The 17,068-nt window shown below is 34.9% G+C and overlaps 3 protein-coding genes across 4 annotated transcripts; all 3 read left to right on the top strand.

The window, feature by feature from the left end:
- The first annotated feature begins 6,484 nt into the window (after positions 1 to 6,484).
- LOC133196986 (uncharacterized) lies at positions 6,485 to 7,633 on the top strand. Its single transcript, XM_061332828.1, has one exon. It carries the CDS (start codon positions 6,485 to 6,487, stop codon positions 7,631 to 7,633), a length of 1,149 nt encoding a protein of 382 aa, XP_061188812.1.
- Positions 7,634 to 7,661: 28 nt separating this feature from the next.
- On the top strand, positions 7,662 to 9,915 carry LOC133196985 (uncharacterized). The gene is made up of 2 exons (XM_061332827.1): positions 7,662 to 9,812; positions 9,892 to 9,915. Exons 1-2 carry the CDS (start codon positions 7,662 to 7,664, stop codon positions 9,913 to 9,915), a joined length of 2,175 nt encoding a protein of 724 aa, XP_061188811.1.
- Positions 9,877 to 15,437, top strand: LOC133196632 (uncharacterized). 2 transcript variants are annotated; one of them, XM_061332495.1, is made up of 3 exons: positions 9,877 to 11,712; positions 14,554 to 14,629; positions 14,717 to 15,437. In XM_061332495.1, the coding sequence occupies exon 1, from the start codon at positions 9,915 to 9,917 to the stop codon at positions 11,421 to 11,423; it is 1,509 nt and encodes a 502-aa protein (XP_061188479.1). In that variant the 5' UTR covers positions 9,877 to 9,914; the 3' UTR covers positions 11,424 to 11,712; positions 14,554 to 14,629; positions 14,717 to 15,437. The 2 variants fall into 2 exon arrangements, with proteins under 2 accessions (XP_061188479.1, XP_061188480.1); XM_061332496.1 differs by lacking the exon at positions 9,877 to 11,712 and adding an exon at positions 14,209 to 14,413.
- Positions 15,438 to 17,068: the final 1,631 nt, after the last annotated feature.

The raw sequence follows: 17,068 nt of genomic DNA, 5'->3' as shown, positions 1-17,068 counted from the left end.
ACTTATGAAATTATTTAAGGCAAAGCACCAATTTGAGGTGGGATGGGGGAGGGGGAGGGGTGAGAACTATCCAAGATTGTGTGTGTGTGTGTTAAATCATTAATATTTTAATCTCAAAATCAATAGGGGTCTTTTAAGATCATAAAATATTTCACAAAAAATTTAATTACAAAAGCTGATTCCAGTGGATTTCCTAATTACCTAGCTTGAAAGTTTTTTCAATAATAGGCAAAACTCTTAGGGCAAAAATAACGGAATCAGAATTTCCTGGTAATATGCACATCTACACGCTGTATACTAAATATCTGCAAAGTTTGACCAAATTCTGTGCAGCGGTTTAAGAGGAGTTGCGCTGACAAACTGTTCATCTCTATATTCAAGATATGGCAAAAAATCTAAATTGAAAAGTGCCGAAATTCCCAGAAAAATTAAAGGAATTGAAATTCCCTGGTAATATGCACATCTACACATTGTGTCCTAAATATCTGCAAAGTTTGACGAAATTCTGTGCAGCGGTTTATGAGGAGTTGCGCTGACCAAAAAAAAAAACAGGACTGATGGACTGACTGACTGACGGACGGATCAAAAACATTATACCCCCTGCAACTTGTTGCGTGGGGTATAATTATAGAGAAAAAGTAAACCAAGTGAAATAAAGTCCGGATTAGCACTAGTCGGCATTTTGTGTACACGGCTGTCTTAAATGTCCGCGTATAAATAGAAATCTGAATTATTGCGCTTGGTTTAAAAATGCCCGAAAAGACAATAATAAAACTTCCATTGAAAAATAGTTAAAATCCAATAAAAAAGGCCCAAAGGAAGCAATTTCATTTGGGGCTCTATCGGATATTTTCAGCAATGTTTACTATAGTTTAGAAAAATTATTTGGGTGGACCCCCCCCCCCCCCGCGTTCGGCTTCAAAGACCATAAGAATTATTGATTATCAACATTGCAAATGATGTTTAAATTACCCTTTGTTACAACGCTAAATGTAATAACACCGCAAAATGTAAAAAAAAAAAAACAAAAAAACAAACAAACAAACAAACAACCCCCCCCCCCAAAAAAAACCCCTTGGATTATTGCATTCTGCATTATTACATTTTGCGTCGATATCAACGCAGAATGTAATGACGGAAAATGTAAAAACATACCTTTAAGGACTATTACATTTTGCGTTATTACATTTCGCGTCGATATCAACGCAAAATTTAATAACGCAAAATATAATATCACGATTTTTGAATTATTACATTTTGCGTTGCTACATTTTGCGTCGAGATTAAGCAAAATGCAACAACGCAAAACGTAATAACATACTTTTATGTCAGTCAAGTTGAGAATACTTTTCAATTGAGTAGTGGATGCAGATATTAAACGGAAAGAAAATAAAAAAGGAAAAATAAACATATGCTAATTCTTACATTAGATCTGATTTCATCATATGTTGATTTCATTATCCATCTAAAATCAGTTGATGTTCAAATCATAGGTGTTGCAAATTAGAAACGTGCGTGCACACGTGTGTAGGTGGGCGGGGGGATTCTTTGATCAGTGTATCAGTTTGCTTTCTCTTTTTTGATAGACATATGCATGAAATTTAGAAAAGAAATCTATTTTCTGGCAGGTGTAAATATATCGGGGAGGGGATTTCTTGTCAATTAAGATTTACAAATCACGTGCATTGCAGACCAGCAAAAATAAGATTTCTCTCTCTCTCAGTCTCTCCAATAATAAAATGGATAGTCTCTTCATGCGCATAAAAATACAATTATCAACATACGAAGTACCTCCCACCCACCCGCTTCTCCTCGCCAGACACACACACGTACACTTCTAATTTGCTAACCAATGTACACATGCACGTCGTACATGCATAACAAAAGCTAGCTTTTAAGGGACCCATGGTCAATCTTTGGTAAATAAGAATTTCAGTGATGGATATATAATGCAGACTGATTTATAAATAGACATGTTAATCAAAGTTAAGTTAATGTTTTATAAGTATTCAATAAAAATGTTAGAAACAGAGTTAGAAAAAATATACATTTAGAATTAGTAATGTCCGTAAAAGACGTAACGTTTGCCTCATAGTCATAGGTCTGTCTATATATATAGTAAAGCGAGTTTCCCATTGTAATATGTTTAAATCATTTTTATTATGTTTTAAGTTGAACACAATACAAAAATATAATTATGTTTTGTTTTATAACATTAAGCGTTGTCCTCAATTCAGAAATTAATTAACGCAAAATGTAACGACCAAAAAGTGCATTATTACATTTTGCATTAAGCCCAACGCAAAATGTAATAACTCAAAATGTAATAATCCAAAAATCGTGTTATTACATTTGGCGTTATTACATTCTGCGTTGATCTTGACGCAGAAAGTAATAACGCAAAATGTAATAATCCCAGTTTATTACATTTCACTTTGTTATTACATTTCACGTTGTAACAACCCTTGCAGAGTCATTCTATCCTTTCTTAGAGACGATGTGTCGTGTTAAAGATTTTCACCAACAGTGACGAACAGTGATCAATATCATGAATTTAATAAACAAAATCGAAAACAGGACAAAAACATTGACTACTTGAAATATCTGAGATGGGATAAGGTGTATCGTAGGAGCAAGCTTTCCTTGTTGATCGGCCACACCCATGTAAGCACTCTTTATTGATCAGGCAAACGGAGAAAAAAATTACACAAAGAATGGCCAGATATCTATGAAACATATCACTATCAGTCAAAAGTTGACTAAAAGACAGAATGTATTTGCAAATAAGGTCGTTATAACGACCATACAATTTGTGAAATTCTTACATTAAACAAGACTCTTGAAACTTTTTAAAATTGATTGTATATCGAATATGCTCTTGCGAACCGTAGTTATAGGAGACAAACACACCATAGACAGGTGATAGAATATTGCTACACAAATATTGGAGTTTGACGATGGAAAAACTGAAATCATCCCGTCATCCATAAAGATTAGATGTTAAGTTTCCCCTAACATCCATATTTAGCGACACATCCAGTTATATATAAAACAGTAGTGCCAGACTCTCTGGTGCCTTTTATTTCGAGCTTTGTGAGCTATATTGATTCGACATGACTGAATATGAACATTGGTAATTAATAAATCAACGTCGATAGATGTAAATGTGGAATTGAAGGTCACAACAAGCGTTTCCTCGCATACGGACGTTTTTGTCTAAATTCTGTTTCATTAAAGTGCAAAAACAGGTCGGCTTATAAAAGAGTAAAAATTTTTCCCATGCGAATTCCAACAGATCCTTGGAAAACATTATCTTCAAAGAACACATAGATAAAGTCAATGAAGAGCTCCAGCATCTTTTTAATATCTTTTTAAAAGTAATCTTGTAAATGGCTAATCGCAAGATATGAATATATCTGAGTTCCTTTAATATTAAAAAAAAAAAAAAACAGTTGTCGATGATATTTGAAAAGTTGGTCTTTAATATAGCATGAGGGATGGTTGTATAAAGTGTTGGAAAATCATACGATTTTATAGTGTTGATTTTGGGGGGAATTGATTTCAAGTTCTATAAAAGTTCTTCGACTCGATATATCCCAGTGAACGCTAAAGACACCACATCGTCTACCGTATCTTTTCATAAATATATTTAAATGTTTTACTGACTAAAGACGTTAAAGGGGCATAGACACAGATTAGAAGTTAATATATTCTCAAACTGTCTAATATATTATATCATGACTTATTTGTTGCTATAGCATTTCACACAGAAATATAATAAAAAACTTGTTTTATCTGGAAATTATTGAAACTACGAATTTATTTATAAAAACTCCAAAGAACTTTTCGAAAATTTAAAATTTTAAAAAACTTTTCAAAACATATATGACTTTTCAATGCAGTGGACAAGATAGAAAATAATACAGAGCCTTTTCCCATAAGGAAAACGATTTAAGCATGAAAATTTTGAATATGAAATGTATGGGATCAAGAAAAGACTAGTATTGAGTTTGAAGGATAGTGTCAAACATAATATTTAAGTAACCAGTTTTTCAGACTTTTCCCGGAAAGTGCAGTCTTAAAACTCTCCATATATTATTAAATGAAATGAAAAAAGATTACAGGTGCTACAAAGCAAATCTTCTTCATTGTTATTAAGTGTTGATAGAAAGGTGATTGCTACATGTATATCTTAAAACATGGATAAGAAACTGTTCAATTTGTTTAAAAGTGCGGAATGCTCTTAATTTCCCTCGTACAGACGTAACTATATTGAAATTCCTTTGTTCTACATCAGATGTTATTTGAAGGTGCACGATATTCTTATTTCTATACATTAATCTCGACAAAAATGAAAATCTACAATGAAGAGAATAATTGATCAGACTATTTTCTTTGAAAAAAAAGAACAAAAAATTGTCCATACAGTCCATGGGTATGTTGTTTTATATCATTCAATCACATCTATGTACTACATTTGTAGCTTCAAGTCAAATAGAGCCTTTTTTGTAAAAATTCATAAGCTTTTAAGTTGTATTTCTTTCATTTTTGTTTTGCTTGATTATGCTTTTTACATTATTCATCTTTTTGTTAGGTTGCTTTTCGCATGGTTTCCTACTGGGCTATCTTTTACACACAAACCTCCTTAATTTTGGAAAATTTTTAAAAAAGTATAGGAAAATTGAGGATCAACGTATAAATTCGTCACTTTTGTACAAATATTCGAACTTTGATTTATTACATGAAGCACATTTTCTACACAAAAAAGGAAAACAACAGACATAATTTTTTTCTTTTACCAACGTGTTTGTCATACCTTTATTGCTAGAAATAAGCAATGCTAATGTATATAATTGATTTGAAAATAAGTATTTTCAAAAGTTATTTTTGATATCTGTTATACTAGTATCTTTTTAAATTGTAATTTAAGAAAGTGTAATGGACAATCTGTATATTTTATTTTGAATTCCAATTTTGTCCGTAAGTTTCGATTTCTGTGCATTCCAATTTTATCAGAATGATACGTTTATCAAATGTTGAGAAATGCACGAGCGCCATATTTAGATCAATGAGTGCAGTAGTTTGTTGTGTTCTAGCTGAAAGTACCAGACATACATCACGGTAATTATATATTAATTATTTATTACATACTGTCTGCTATATGGATTTACTTGTTACATTGAATTTGAGTAGGAATTTGTCATATTATCACTGTTTACAAAGTTTAATATAAGGAGCACTTTTTGTGTCATGATTTATATTGATAAAAGGTTACATTATATGTATATTCTGTATTGAGTACAAGTATTTTTTATATTTACATTTCATTTGTAGTCAATCTATGTCAGAAACAGGGACTTTGTCATACTATGTCAGAGACAAGGACTTTGTTATACAATGCCAGAATGTGTCCATGTTAATAAAGACATTGAATTGAACCTGTGTCGTTGGTACAAGAGAACACTACAGCATTGACGTGATTCCATGAGCGATCCAGGTTATGAGCATAATGCCCGTTACAGAAGAAACAGGATCGGGAACACGAAACAGAAAATTAACAGACAAAGGAAAGGTATATAAACAAGAACAATACAATAAAACATTTAGAACACTGAAAATAACAAGTGGTGTGATAAGACAGATTATTTCTGATAATGAATCTCCAGAAACAGTAAGAAGAAAGTATGCTGCATGGCTTGAGGATTATGAGCGTTTTCTTGTTATATTTGATGAACTTGTCTCTCAAATAACTGACAAGGAGGAGAGAGAAGAATTGCTTAAGACTTATTATGATTACGATGTGTTTCTCATGAACTTTAAGAAAGAAATAGAGGAGTTCTTTTCCTACCACCAGAGTGTAAAGGAGGAATCACAAGTAGAAGCAACAAAAGAAACTGTCAGAAGCTTGAAGTCCAAGTCTCGCACATCTATAGCTACAAGTATATCATCCAAACGCCTTGAAGAAGAACAAAGAGTAGCTGAGTTAGAAGCTCGCAAAGCAGCACTTTCCCATAAGAAGGAGTTAGAGATAGCGAAAGTCAAACTAAAACTTGAAGAAGAAGAGTTGGACTTGAATACAAATATTGCTATTGCGAATGCTAAAACAGAAGTCCTTCAGAAATATGAAAGGTGTAGTGATGCTGATTTGCATGATGATGCTTCTAACATTGATATAGTGAATCCTAGAACATTAGCACCAAAACCAACGCCAAGAACGCCTTTGTTTCCGAGTGAGGTTGCATCAGTACCGTCCTTGTTTGAGAGGCCTCTGAATCCGAACGCAGAGACATTCATACCCAAACGTGAAGAAATTCCACCACTTGACCTTCATTGCCTAGATGAAACAAAACCACAGACCTCTGAATCTGATGCTATGCAGTGTGTTGTACAATACCTCCGGAAACCTGTACAAGAGATAAAAAATTTTTGAGGCAATCCATTAGAATTTAGACGTTTCGTCAGACAGTTTAATACCAAAGTAGTGATGAATACTAAAGACAATGATGAACGAATGAATTATCTTGAGCAAATGACTTTTGGGGAAGCATACAGAGTAGTGTCTGGATTTAGTCATATGTCAGGAGACAGAGCCTACAAAGCAGCTATGAATCAGCTTGAAGAGCGGTACGGAGACAGTGAGGTAATTGCAACAGCATTCATAAAGAAGGCATTAGACTGGCCAGCAGTGAAGGATGCAAAGATGCTAGATGAGTTCTCCTTGTTCCTTGTGGAGTGTCAGAACGCAGCTGAAAGCATCGATAGTGTTTCTGTCTTAGATTATTCAGACAACATAAAGAGACTTATGACAAAACTTCCTGTGTATATGCATGATAGGTGGAGAAATGTTGTACTGAAAACTAAAGAAGCCAAGAAGACAGTGAAGTTTAAAGATTTTGTAAGTTTTGTGAAAACAGAAGCTAAGAAATCGAATGATCCTACGTATGGTAATGCATCTATTGGTGGAAATTCCAGAAATCAAGATCGTAACCAGAAGAGAGCTGTTGCGTCTACTGATGTTACAAGTGAAGTACAAGACTTTAATGTACGAGAACAGAAATGTGAATTCTGTGAAAGTAGTACCCATGCACTGAATGACTGCAAGAAGTTTGTAACCAAAGGACTTCAAGACAGATACAACTTCCTGCGAAATAATGGACAGTGTTATGGATGTCTTAGGAAAGGCCACATAACTAAAAAATGCAAAGCAAGACTTAAGTGTTCCATATGCAGTAGGCGTCACCCTACGATCCTACATGATCCTGCGAAATGTGTAGCAAAACGTACAGATGAAGACAAAGAAAACATTAATCCTATGTCAACAGATATCAAAACTACATGCAAGTTCTCCAAACCTCACATCAGTGCCTTTAGTGATAAAGGGGCCGGAGAAACAACCTGTGCTATGGCAATAATTCCAGTGAGAGTAAAACTGAAAAATAAACCGTATAGCATAGAAACTTATGCATTCTTTGACTCTGGCAGCAGTGTGTCATTTTGTACAGAAAACATAATGCATAGGCTTGGAGCAAATGGCAAGAAGAAACAAATCACCAATGGGGAATTCTCAGAGGTTGAACACATATGTTATCAGTGGTTTGCAAGTGTGTGGACTTTCAATGGAACATGTGATTGATCTACCGAATGTGTATACAAAGGAACATATGCCTGTATCAAAAGAACACATTCCAACGCAGCAAGAGTTAAAACAGTGGCCACATCTGTCAACAATTCAAACATCAGAAATAGATGCAGAAATTGGAATTATGATTGGAAATAACATACCAGATGCCTACTCTCCATTGGAAGTAATTGCTGGGCCAAGTGGTTCTCCCCACGCAACAAGGACACGACTAGGATGGATAGTATGGAATGTCATAAGAGAAAATGCATCAGATACATTTGACATAAACAGAGTAGCTATAGAAGATGCTCAGGAAAGAGACATAAACTTAGAAAAGATGGTGAAAGATTCCATAAACTATGACTTTCCAGAACGTCTTGTGGATGATGTAAAAGAAAACTCTTTAGAAGATAAGAGCTTCTTAACTCAAGTTTCAGAATCTATTCACATTCAGGATGGTCATTACTCAATTGGACTTCCGTTTAAGGATCCCTTAATTCAGTTACCCAACAATATCATGCAAGGATTTCAGAGACTTGGGAGTCTAAAGAAGAAACTGATAAAGGATCCAAAGGTTAGAAATGACTATGTGACTTTTATGAATAAGCTGTTTGAGAAGGGATATGCAGAACCTGTTCCTCAAAGTCAGCTACAAAGAGATGATGGCAGAGTATGGTACCTACCGCACCATGGAGTTTACAACGATAAAAAACCAGGGAAAATTAAAGTTGTGTTTGACTGCTCTGCAGTGTATATGGGGATTTCACTAAACAGCCAGTTACTCCAAGGACCCGATCTAACAAATGGTTTACTTGGTGTACTTTTAAGATTTCGTCAGGAGAAAATTGCTATACAAGGAGATATTGAGGCTATGTTTCACCAAGTATTAATCCCTGAACAAGATCGAGACTGTTTAAGATTTCTGTGGTGGAAGGATGGCAATCTGGATGCCAACCCTGAACAATACAGAATGAAAGTTCACATCTTTGGAGCCACTTCCTCTCCAACTTGCTGTAACTATGCACTACAACAGACAGCTAAAGAATATGGTTCCGACTTTGATCCTACAGTGGTGACCACAGTACTCAAGAATATGTATGTAGATGACTATTTGGCTTCGGTTGACACAGAGAAGAAAGCGGCCTTACTCATTAAAGATCTGTCTACACTTTGTAGCAAAGGTGGTTTTCATCTGACAAAATGGGTTAGTAACTCAAAACAAGTCTTAGAATCTGTTCCAGAAGATGATCGAGCTAAAGATGTGCAGGAATGGAACCTCGAAGGTGAAAGTGAAACCCTTGTAGAACGTGCACTAGGTGTGTACTGGCTTGTTAACAGTGACCATTTAGGATTTCTGATAAACATTAAAAATCAGCCAACAACCAGAAGAGGAATTCTATCAATAGTGAGCTCAATATTTGATCCTCTTGGTATCGTGTCACCTTTTGTGATGACAGCAAAGACACTTCTTCAAAAAATGTGCAAAAATTCAATTGGATGGGATGAAGAGATTAAAGGAAGTCAGCTTAAGGACTGGAAAAATTGGCTGACACAAGCAAAAGAACTTGAAAATGTAACACTTGAAAGATGCTACAAGCCACAAGACTTCGGGAGGACGACATGTCAGGAGTTGCACTGTTTTGCAGATGCAAGTGAAGTTGGAATAGGAGATGTTATATATCTACGACTCATCAGTGAGACTGGACAATTCCACTGTTCCTTTGTTCTTGGAAAGTCAAGAGTGGCACCGTTAAAAACAGTGACAATACCGAGGCTTGAGTTGACAGCATCAACTTTAGCAGTGAAATTATGCAAGATAGTTGCAAAACAATTGGAATATCAAGTTGATCAAGTTTACTTCTGGACAGATAGCATGTCAGTTCTTCGTTACATAAATAACACAAAAACTCGTTTTCAATTATTTGTTGCCAATAGGCTTGCCATAATTCATGCAGCAACTACAGTCAACCAGTGGCACTATGTCAACTCTAAAGATAATCCAGCAGACTCTGCGTCAAGGGGAATACCAGTAGTAAGTAGATTTCTTGACTCCGCAGCATGGTTCAGTGGTCCTGAGTGGTTATGGAAAGCAGATGTTTCATGGCCGTCTACTGAAATCATTAGCGACTCATCAGAAATTGACAGTGCTGAAATAAAGGACAGCGTCAACACAGCAGTTGAAACAGAAACAGTAGAAGGAATGGAGAGATTACTCCAGCACTTCCCTTCCTGGAAAAAGCTGAAAACAGTGACTGGATGGCTACTCTTAGCGCGAGAAAACCTCAAAGGAATAATGAAGAGGAAAAGAGAATGGAGATCAAGAATGATATCGGAGGGATTGACAGAAGAGAAAATACAAGAATTAGAAATGAAGGAAAAGCATAACAGATTGAAAAATGATACACAAAGACCTTCATTAAATGTAGACATTCTTGACAGAGCAGAAACAGACATTTTGAAGTATGTGCAGATGAAGCATTTTGCCCAAGAATTTAAAGACTTGAATTCAAGTGAAAATGGAGTTGTTAAAAGGTTATCAAGATTAGCCAAGTTAGACCCAATTGTTCACAATGGAGTTCTACGTGTAGGCGGTAGACTTAAGAAACTGGATACAACTCTTAACAGTAAACATCAAATTATTATTCCCAAAGAGTCTGTATTAGCCAGGTTAATAGCAGAGGAAGCACATAAATCTGTCGGACACTTGGGAAAAAATTCAACGCTGGCACTTATTCGTGAGAAATATTGGATTCTTGGTGTGTCATCAATTTTGAAGTCCATCATTTCCAGATGTGTTATATGCAGAAGATATCAGGCACCTACTTTGAAACAGAAAATGGCAGACCTTCCCAGCGAGAGACTGAAACCTGATGACCCCCTTTTTACTCGAGTGGGAATGGATTATTTTGGTCCATTTGAGCTTAAAAGAGGAAGAAGCATAGTAAAACGGTACGGTGTCATATTTACTTGTCTATCTTCCCGAGCAGTACATTTAGAGGTTGCCTTTTCCTTGAATACAGACTCCTGTATTGACGCCATTCGAAGGCTTATTGCACGACGAGGAAAACCAACTTATATAGTGTCTGATAATGGAACGAATCTGGTAGGTGCTGAACGTGAGCTAAGAACAGCACTTCATTCCTGGAATACGAACAGCATTTCCAGTCAATTATTACAGTCAGGAATTGAATGGAGCTTTAATCCACCGGCTGCGTCTCACTTTGGAGGAGTATGGGAACGCCTCATCAGGATAGTCAGGAAAATCATGTATTCTGTTCTACATGAACAAACAATTCATTTGGATGATGAGGGACTGTTAACCTTGTTTTGTGAAATTGAAGCTATTATGAATGGACGACCCCTTACAGAAGCTTCAGATGATCCGAATGACCTTTGTGCACTTACACCAAATCATATACTACTCATGAGATCAGGAGAGAGCTTTCCCCCTGGAATTTTCCATACATCTGACAACTACGCAAAACGTCGATGGAAGCAGATTCAGTATTTGGCTGATGTTTTCTGGACACGTTGGATCAGAGAATATGTACCCCTTCTCCAACAGAGACAGAAGTGGCTGAAGCAGGAAAGAAACTTACAAGAGGGTGATTTAGTTCTCATTGTGGAAAACACTCCAAGAAACGCATGGAATCTTGGTAGAGTGCTCGAAGTGATAAAGGACAACTATGATGTTGTGCGTGTTGCAAGGATAAAGACAGTGTCTTCCATTATTACGCGGCCAGTGACAAAACTTTGTCTTCTTTTGGAAACAGATTGTGAAAAAGAGAAAACAAATCAGTGAACCTTTGTGCAATGAAACGTTTAATGAATTAACTCATTTTGAATACATTGTTTTGTCCATTTTTGATAAATATGTTTTTGTAAAAACACATTTAGGGGCCGGTGTAATGGACAATCTGTATATTTTATTTTGAATTCCAATTTTGTCCGTAAGTTTCGATTTCTGTGCATTCCAATTTTATCAGAATGATACGTTTATCAAATGTTGAGAAATGCACGAGCGCCATATTTAGATCAATGAGTGCAGTAGTTTGTTGTGTTCTAGCTGAAAGTACCAGACATACATCACGGTAATTATATATTAATTATTTATTACATACTGTCTGCTATATGCATTTACTTGTTACATTGAATTTGAGTAGGAATTTGTCATATTACCACTGTTTACAAAGTTTACTATAAGGAGCACTTTTTGTGTCATGATTTATATTGATAAAAGGTTACATTATATGTATATTCTGTATTGAGTACAAGTATTTTTTATATTTACATTTCATTTGTAGTCAATCTATGTCAGAAACAGGGACTTTGTCATACTATGTCAGAGACAAGGACTTTGTTATACAATGCTAGAATGTGTCCATGTTAATAAAGACATTGAATTGAACCTGTGTCGTTGGTACAAGAGAACACTACAGAAAGTTTATTATAAAACAACATTGTTTTACTAATGAACAGCCACAGCAACATTGAAAATAACAAAATATAAAGAGTTGTACTGCATGCTGAAATAATTGATACCCAAAGTTAGAGCAACATACTGCAGTCTTCATAAGTACATATAAAATATGTTACTTATGTATTTATATGTACTTATTTTCATAAGTACATATGATATATGTTGTTACATGTACCATGCAAGAATCTTCGATTAAAGATCAATTTAAGCATCATGATATGAATCCATGAATTTAAATAGAATTATATTTCTTTTCTTCATTTTTAATATTTTAAATTTATGCATGTCGGAACACCTTAAAAACAGACTTTCTATAGAGAATCACTAGAGAGATTCAAAATATCTATGATCACATCATGTTACGTTGAGCATCACTTCCTTTCATAGTTCGTAGGGAATTCCTTTGAAGATTAATTTAAATGTATTACAAATAATTTATCTTTCCTTGGAACTTTGGTAAATTCGTGTCCAAATAATATTCATTCCTATCAGTAAGAATGTGACGTACGATATATCTTGCATTTTAAAGTTCAGTAAATTATGTAAAAGAGTAATCTTTTCAGATACATTTTCTGATTAAAATTTCCGCACTTTAAATATGTTTATTGATGATCACAATTGAAGTCCATTGTTTTGATATATGATATGAAATTAACCACGTTTCTTTGAAATATTTTGTCTATATCATTAATAGTGTCCACGGCAAAACAAAAAAGTATATATCATTAATATCATTACCGGATATCTGTTTGTTTCCTAAATCGTGCTTACCTTATTAGTCCCCTACCGGTGAAACCGGAGGGGACTATAGGTTTCCTCTGAGTCTGTCTGTCCGTCTGTCTGTCCGTCTGTCTGTCCCTCTGTCTGTCTGTCAGTCTGTCCCACTTGGTTTTCCGCACTTTTTTCCTAAACGCTTGCAGATATTGAGTTGATTTTTGGTATGTGAGGGTATCTTGATGAGTTACAGATCAAGTTTGCATTTCGTTCCGCTTCATTGATTTTTGACGGAATTACGGCGTTTTCAATTTTTTGGGGGTTTTCCGCAATTTTCTTCTAAACTCTTGTAGATATTTAGCTGATTTTTGGTATGTGGCTTTACCTTGATTAGTTATAGATCAAGGTTGCATTTCGTCCCGCTTCATTAATTTTTGACGGAATTATATCATTTTCAATTCTTAACGGGAACGGAACCAGATTACACTTGCCGGTAGGGGACTAGTATTGCTAATGCAATACTCTCAGAATGCTTGTTGTAACGTGTAATTATGTTAACAGACGGAAATCTTTGATCAACCTTTGAAAAGGTCAACCATAATTATTTAAGGCTGAAGTGTTGCAGCTCAATCTCTTAACGCTGTTTATGCTGTCGATCATTAAGCGGCAACGTATACTAGTAATTAACGGTTGATACACTATCTGTCTTTTATTTTGACAGTTTTAAATCTTTGCACCGAATGTACAGTAAAATGAACTTTATGCAAAGCCATCTCCTAATGACTTACAGTCATGTGAACAAGTGGGGACACATACACATTTTGGCTTTATTTATTCGAAATGAAAGCTACATTGTAATTGATTTACGTAAAAGCAAATTTAGCTTACGTCTTTTTTTTATGTTAAGCAAAGGAATTTAAAACTGACCGCAGCCATACATTCTCTTATGCTTCATAAACACTAATTTTGTACAATATAAGCATTCAAAGTTTAAGTGTGCGCTTGAGTTTACGCGTGATTTAAAGAATGTATATATGTTATTAATGTAATTTTTAACCCTTCACTGACCTTCTACTTTGCTTGAACAAATATATTGTTCACCGTAAAATTGTACTTCCTTATTCATGGATCGAGATGTAAACAAGCAATTAGAGGAAAGTACATCCCGAGAATGTCTTAGATATTAACCTATAAGTCATACAACAAAAGCAGATATTGTACTAATCTATGTCAACAAAGAGATTCAATATGACAATTAATCACGTATAGGAAAAATTAGGGTAGGGACATCTATATAAGTTATATTCGATATTTTCAATTTTTGTATTAACGTCTTACGGGAATATAGAACAAAACACTATATATTTTTTGATGAGAAGATATCAAAATTCATTGCTTTTGAGTATGGTTCAGCCGTTCACAAACACTACCAACACGAGTTTTACGGTTTCCACCGACCAGTCAGTTGTTGACAGTGCAAATCCAGAGCCGGTCACCACCATCAGCTGGTGGTCATGGGTAGTTGTTTCTGTCGTGGTTGTGGTTTTAGTGGTACTGGTCATCGTAATTTTTGTTTGTGTTTGGAAATATCGGCATCGGTAATACTTTGAGAAAATACAATCTATTATTTTTTGTTGGATAGACGGTAATGATTTTTTCGTTTAGTGAAATATAAATCTAAGCCATGAAATACAGTCATAACGTCCTTAACTTTTCAAATCTTTATCATCTATTCAAGGTCACTCGAAAGAAAGGATTCAACAAACATCAGAGATAATAAACTCTATAGCGTCACTGGAAACAACCTAGTTAATGTAAGTACAGTCTATACTGAAAATGTTTAAACTCCAAATAATGCTAGAAAGTTAACAAAAAGTTTATACCTTTTTACTCCTCTTTAGGAGACCATCTATTCAAATGTGGGCTATATTCCGGACATCATACCGGATTTGGATCGGCAAGTGGCGCCCAGGAATTACAAATACGACTACGTCCGGAGAATTGATTGGGACCATTTGATGGGTGCTGAACAGAAAATGCAGCAAATAACACAAAACAAGTTATGTCCCCAAGAAACTTACGTCAATACGTCTGAGAAATATGGACGTGGTGATTCAGAGGACGATTCAAAACAATATCATAATATTTTTAGTGAAAACAAGTCCATAGAAAGGACCAAAGAAGAATATACCGATGTAGTTACAGAGTTAGAACACTGCAAAATGCATCACTCATATGTAGAAATGAGTGAAGAAAATGACATGGGTCTTTACAATAAATTAAACCATGGAACCCGGTCAGTTCGCCGTACTGAGGTGGAGGACATCACGTACAGTCATATTCAGCCCGAGTCTGAGGGTGAGTATACAATTCTGTGTGGTGGGGAAGTCTTGGACATAAAGATCTACGAAAACCAACCGGAAAAGTGGAGCTCTCAACCTTAGAGTCATACTTCTACAGCTGAGTTCTGTGTGTCGAAGAACCTTATCACGGATGTTATCAAATAACTTTAAAATTAAATATTGAATATGTATTACCTTTATCTTTCAATTTAAAATAAACATAAAAGCGAAGCCATAAAACAATATACCACTACTTTATGCATACATATATTTTATAAACTCAGTGAAATTAAACAATTTGGATATGCTTATTTGTTTGCTCATGCATTTATATATATTTTTGATATATGAAACCAAACTGCAAACTTATAATACATCAACAACAGATGTAGAAGGCGTTCTCTTTCTGGTCTTCACACCATTTCAGCTGCCCAAGCACAATTTTAATTGCACCATTGAATGTCTGCAAAAGATAAAGTAACGAATCATTACTGAATATTTTAAAAAAATGTGCATTTTGTGATAAAAGCAAGGGATTTGATAGAACATTAGAACTCAGAAAGTGGTTAGAGCTGGGGGCAACTGAAAAGAGGCTGTCCAAAATAGAGTGCGGTAGAGGACTGTTGCCGAGACCTTTTTTTCAAAAACTAGATGTCAAAATTCACAAAAACATCAGGAATCTCTGTCTTTCTCTCTCTCCACTTCCCAAGGAAAGCATGCCTAAGGCGACAAAATGCGCAAAATATAATGTCTTCGACGGCAAAATGTGCATATACGAAAGGTACTCTATGTTGCCCATGCTCAGTTAAGATTGTCTATTGTCTGTAGAGTCAAGATGGATGAAAAGAAAAGTTGAAGAAGTTATCATGGTCTCAAGTACCAAAAACTGAATGTCGGTAGACCAAGAATTTTGATACAATCTTCCAAAAAGAATATTAGAACATTTTCTCACCTTTGCATACTTCAGTTGAATGTTGTTTACAAGTTTTTGATAAAAATAAAAGTGGCGTGACCTTGACCTGTACAACAACATCGAAACGGTAGATAGAACCTTTGTTTTTCCGGCACTTATATTGTGCAGTCTTTTCTTGCTTTACAGTGCAGTTCAGTTGTCATATCTTCGCTATACTCTTAATTTTCATAAATCTTTCGCTTCATGATACAGATATCTTAAAAGAAACATATGATTTTGACTCATTATGTAACCTTAACATTTTGTGAGGAGTAAAGAGAGTGGCTTAATTGGTAGAGCATTTACTTTACCCAGCAATGTATCTTTACTTGTAGGGATTTTTATGAAGTTTAGCAATTCAGTATAGGTGGGTAGATCAAATTGACCTGATTGACTGGAATTTTGTAAAAGTATTACATATTAAAATGTGATTTTGAAGAATTTCTTCCCCAGAAAGCGAACTCTGAGTATACGTCGGATTTCCATATGTAGAATTATAACCAAGTTCTTGTAAAATACAGTTATATATAATAATGAGCTTTACAAACAAAGACGATATTACTCCAAGCCTTGTCGGCTGAAACCATAACTTATTGTTCATGTAGTCTTTCTAATTCTTTGACACCTCCGATTTTTTGAAAACGAAAGGGCAGATGGTTTGCATATTGCCTTTTAACTTTCTAAACGATTCTATAATATATTTCTAAAACACTTAATCCATTCTGACAAAGTGTTCAGGTCTTCCCTTTCATATTTAGATCAAACGTCTGGCATAATCTTCGGCGGTCCGTGTAACACTTAACAATTCAAACTAAGACGATTTAGAGTTTTAGAATTTTAATATATTATTTCGATTTTCTAAATTTTAAAAACTCAAACTGATTTCGTATATTGAAATTTAATATTTTAGCTCAAAAATCTAAATTTTCAAATTTCCAAACAGGTTTTAAAATTTAATT

The sequence above is a fragment of the Saccostrea echinata genome, unplaced genomic scaffold, assembly GCF_033153115.1.
Source record: "Saccostrea echinata isolate AGI-Se365-2 ecotype Australia unplaced genomic scaffold, CSIRO_AGI_Sech_v1 ptg000030l, whole genome shotgun sequence".
In the NCBI taxonomy this organism is placed as follows: Eukaryota; Metazoa; Mollusca; class Bivalvia; order Ostreida; family Ostreidae; genus Saccostrea; species Saccostrea echinata.
This window is presented reverse-complemented; position numbering and strand designations above follow the sequence as displayed.

Coding starts and splice junctions, on each gene's coding strand:
- LOC133196986 (XM_061332828.1), top strand. CDS start 6,485: ATGAATACTAAAGACAATGATGAACGAATGAATTATCTTGAGCAAATG.
- LOC133196985 (XM_061332827.1), top strand. CDS start 7,662: ATGCCTGTATCAAAAGAACACATTCCAACGCAGCAAGAGTTAAAACAG. Junction 9,813..9,891: donor CAGCAGTTGAAACAGAAACA/GTAGAAGGAATG, acceptor GGCTACTCTTAG/CGCGAGAAAACCTCAAAGGA.
- LOC133196632 (XM_061332495.1), top strand. CDS start 9,915: ATGAAGAGGAAAAGAGAATGGAGATCAAGAATGATATCGGAGGGATTG.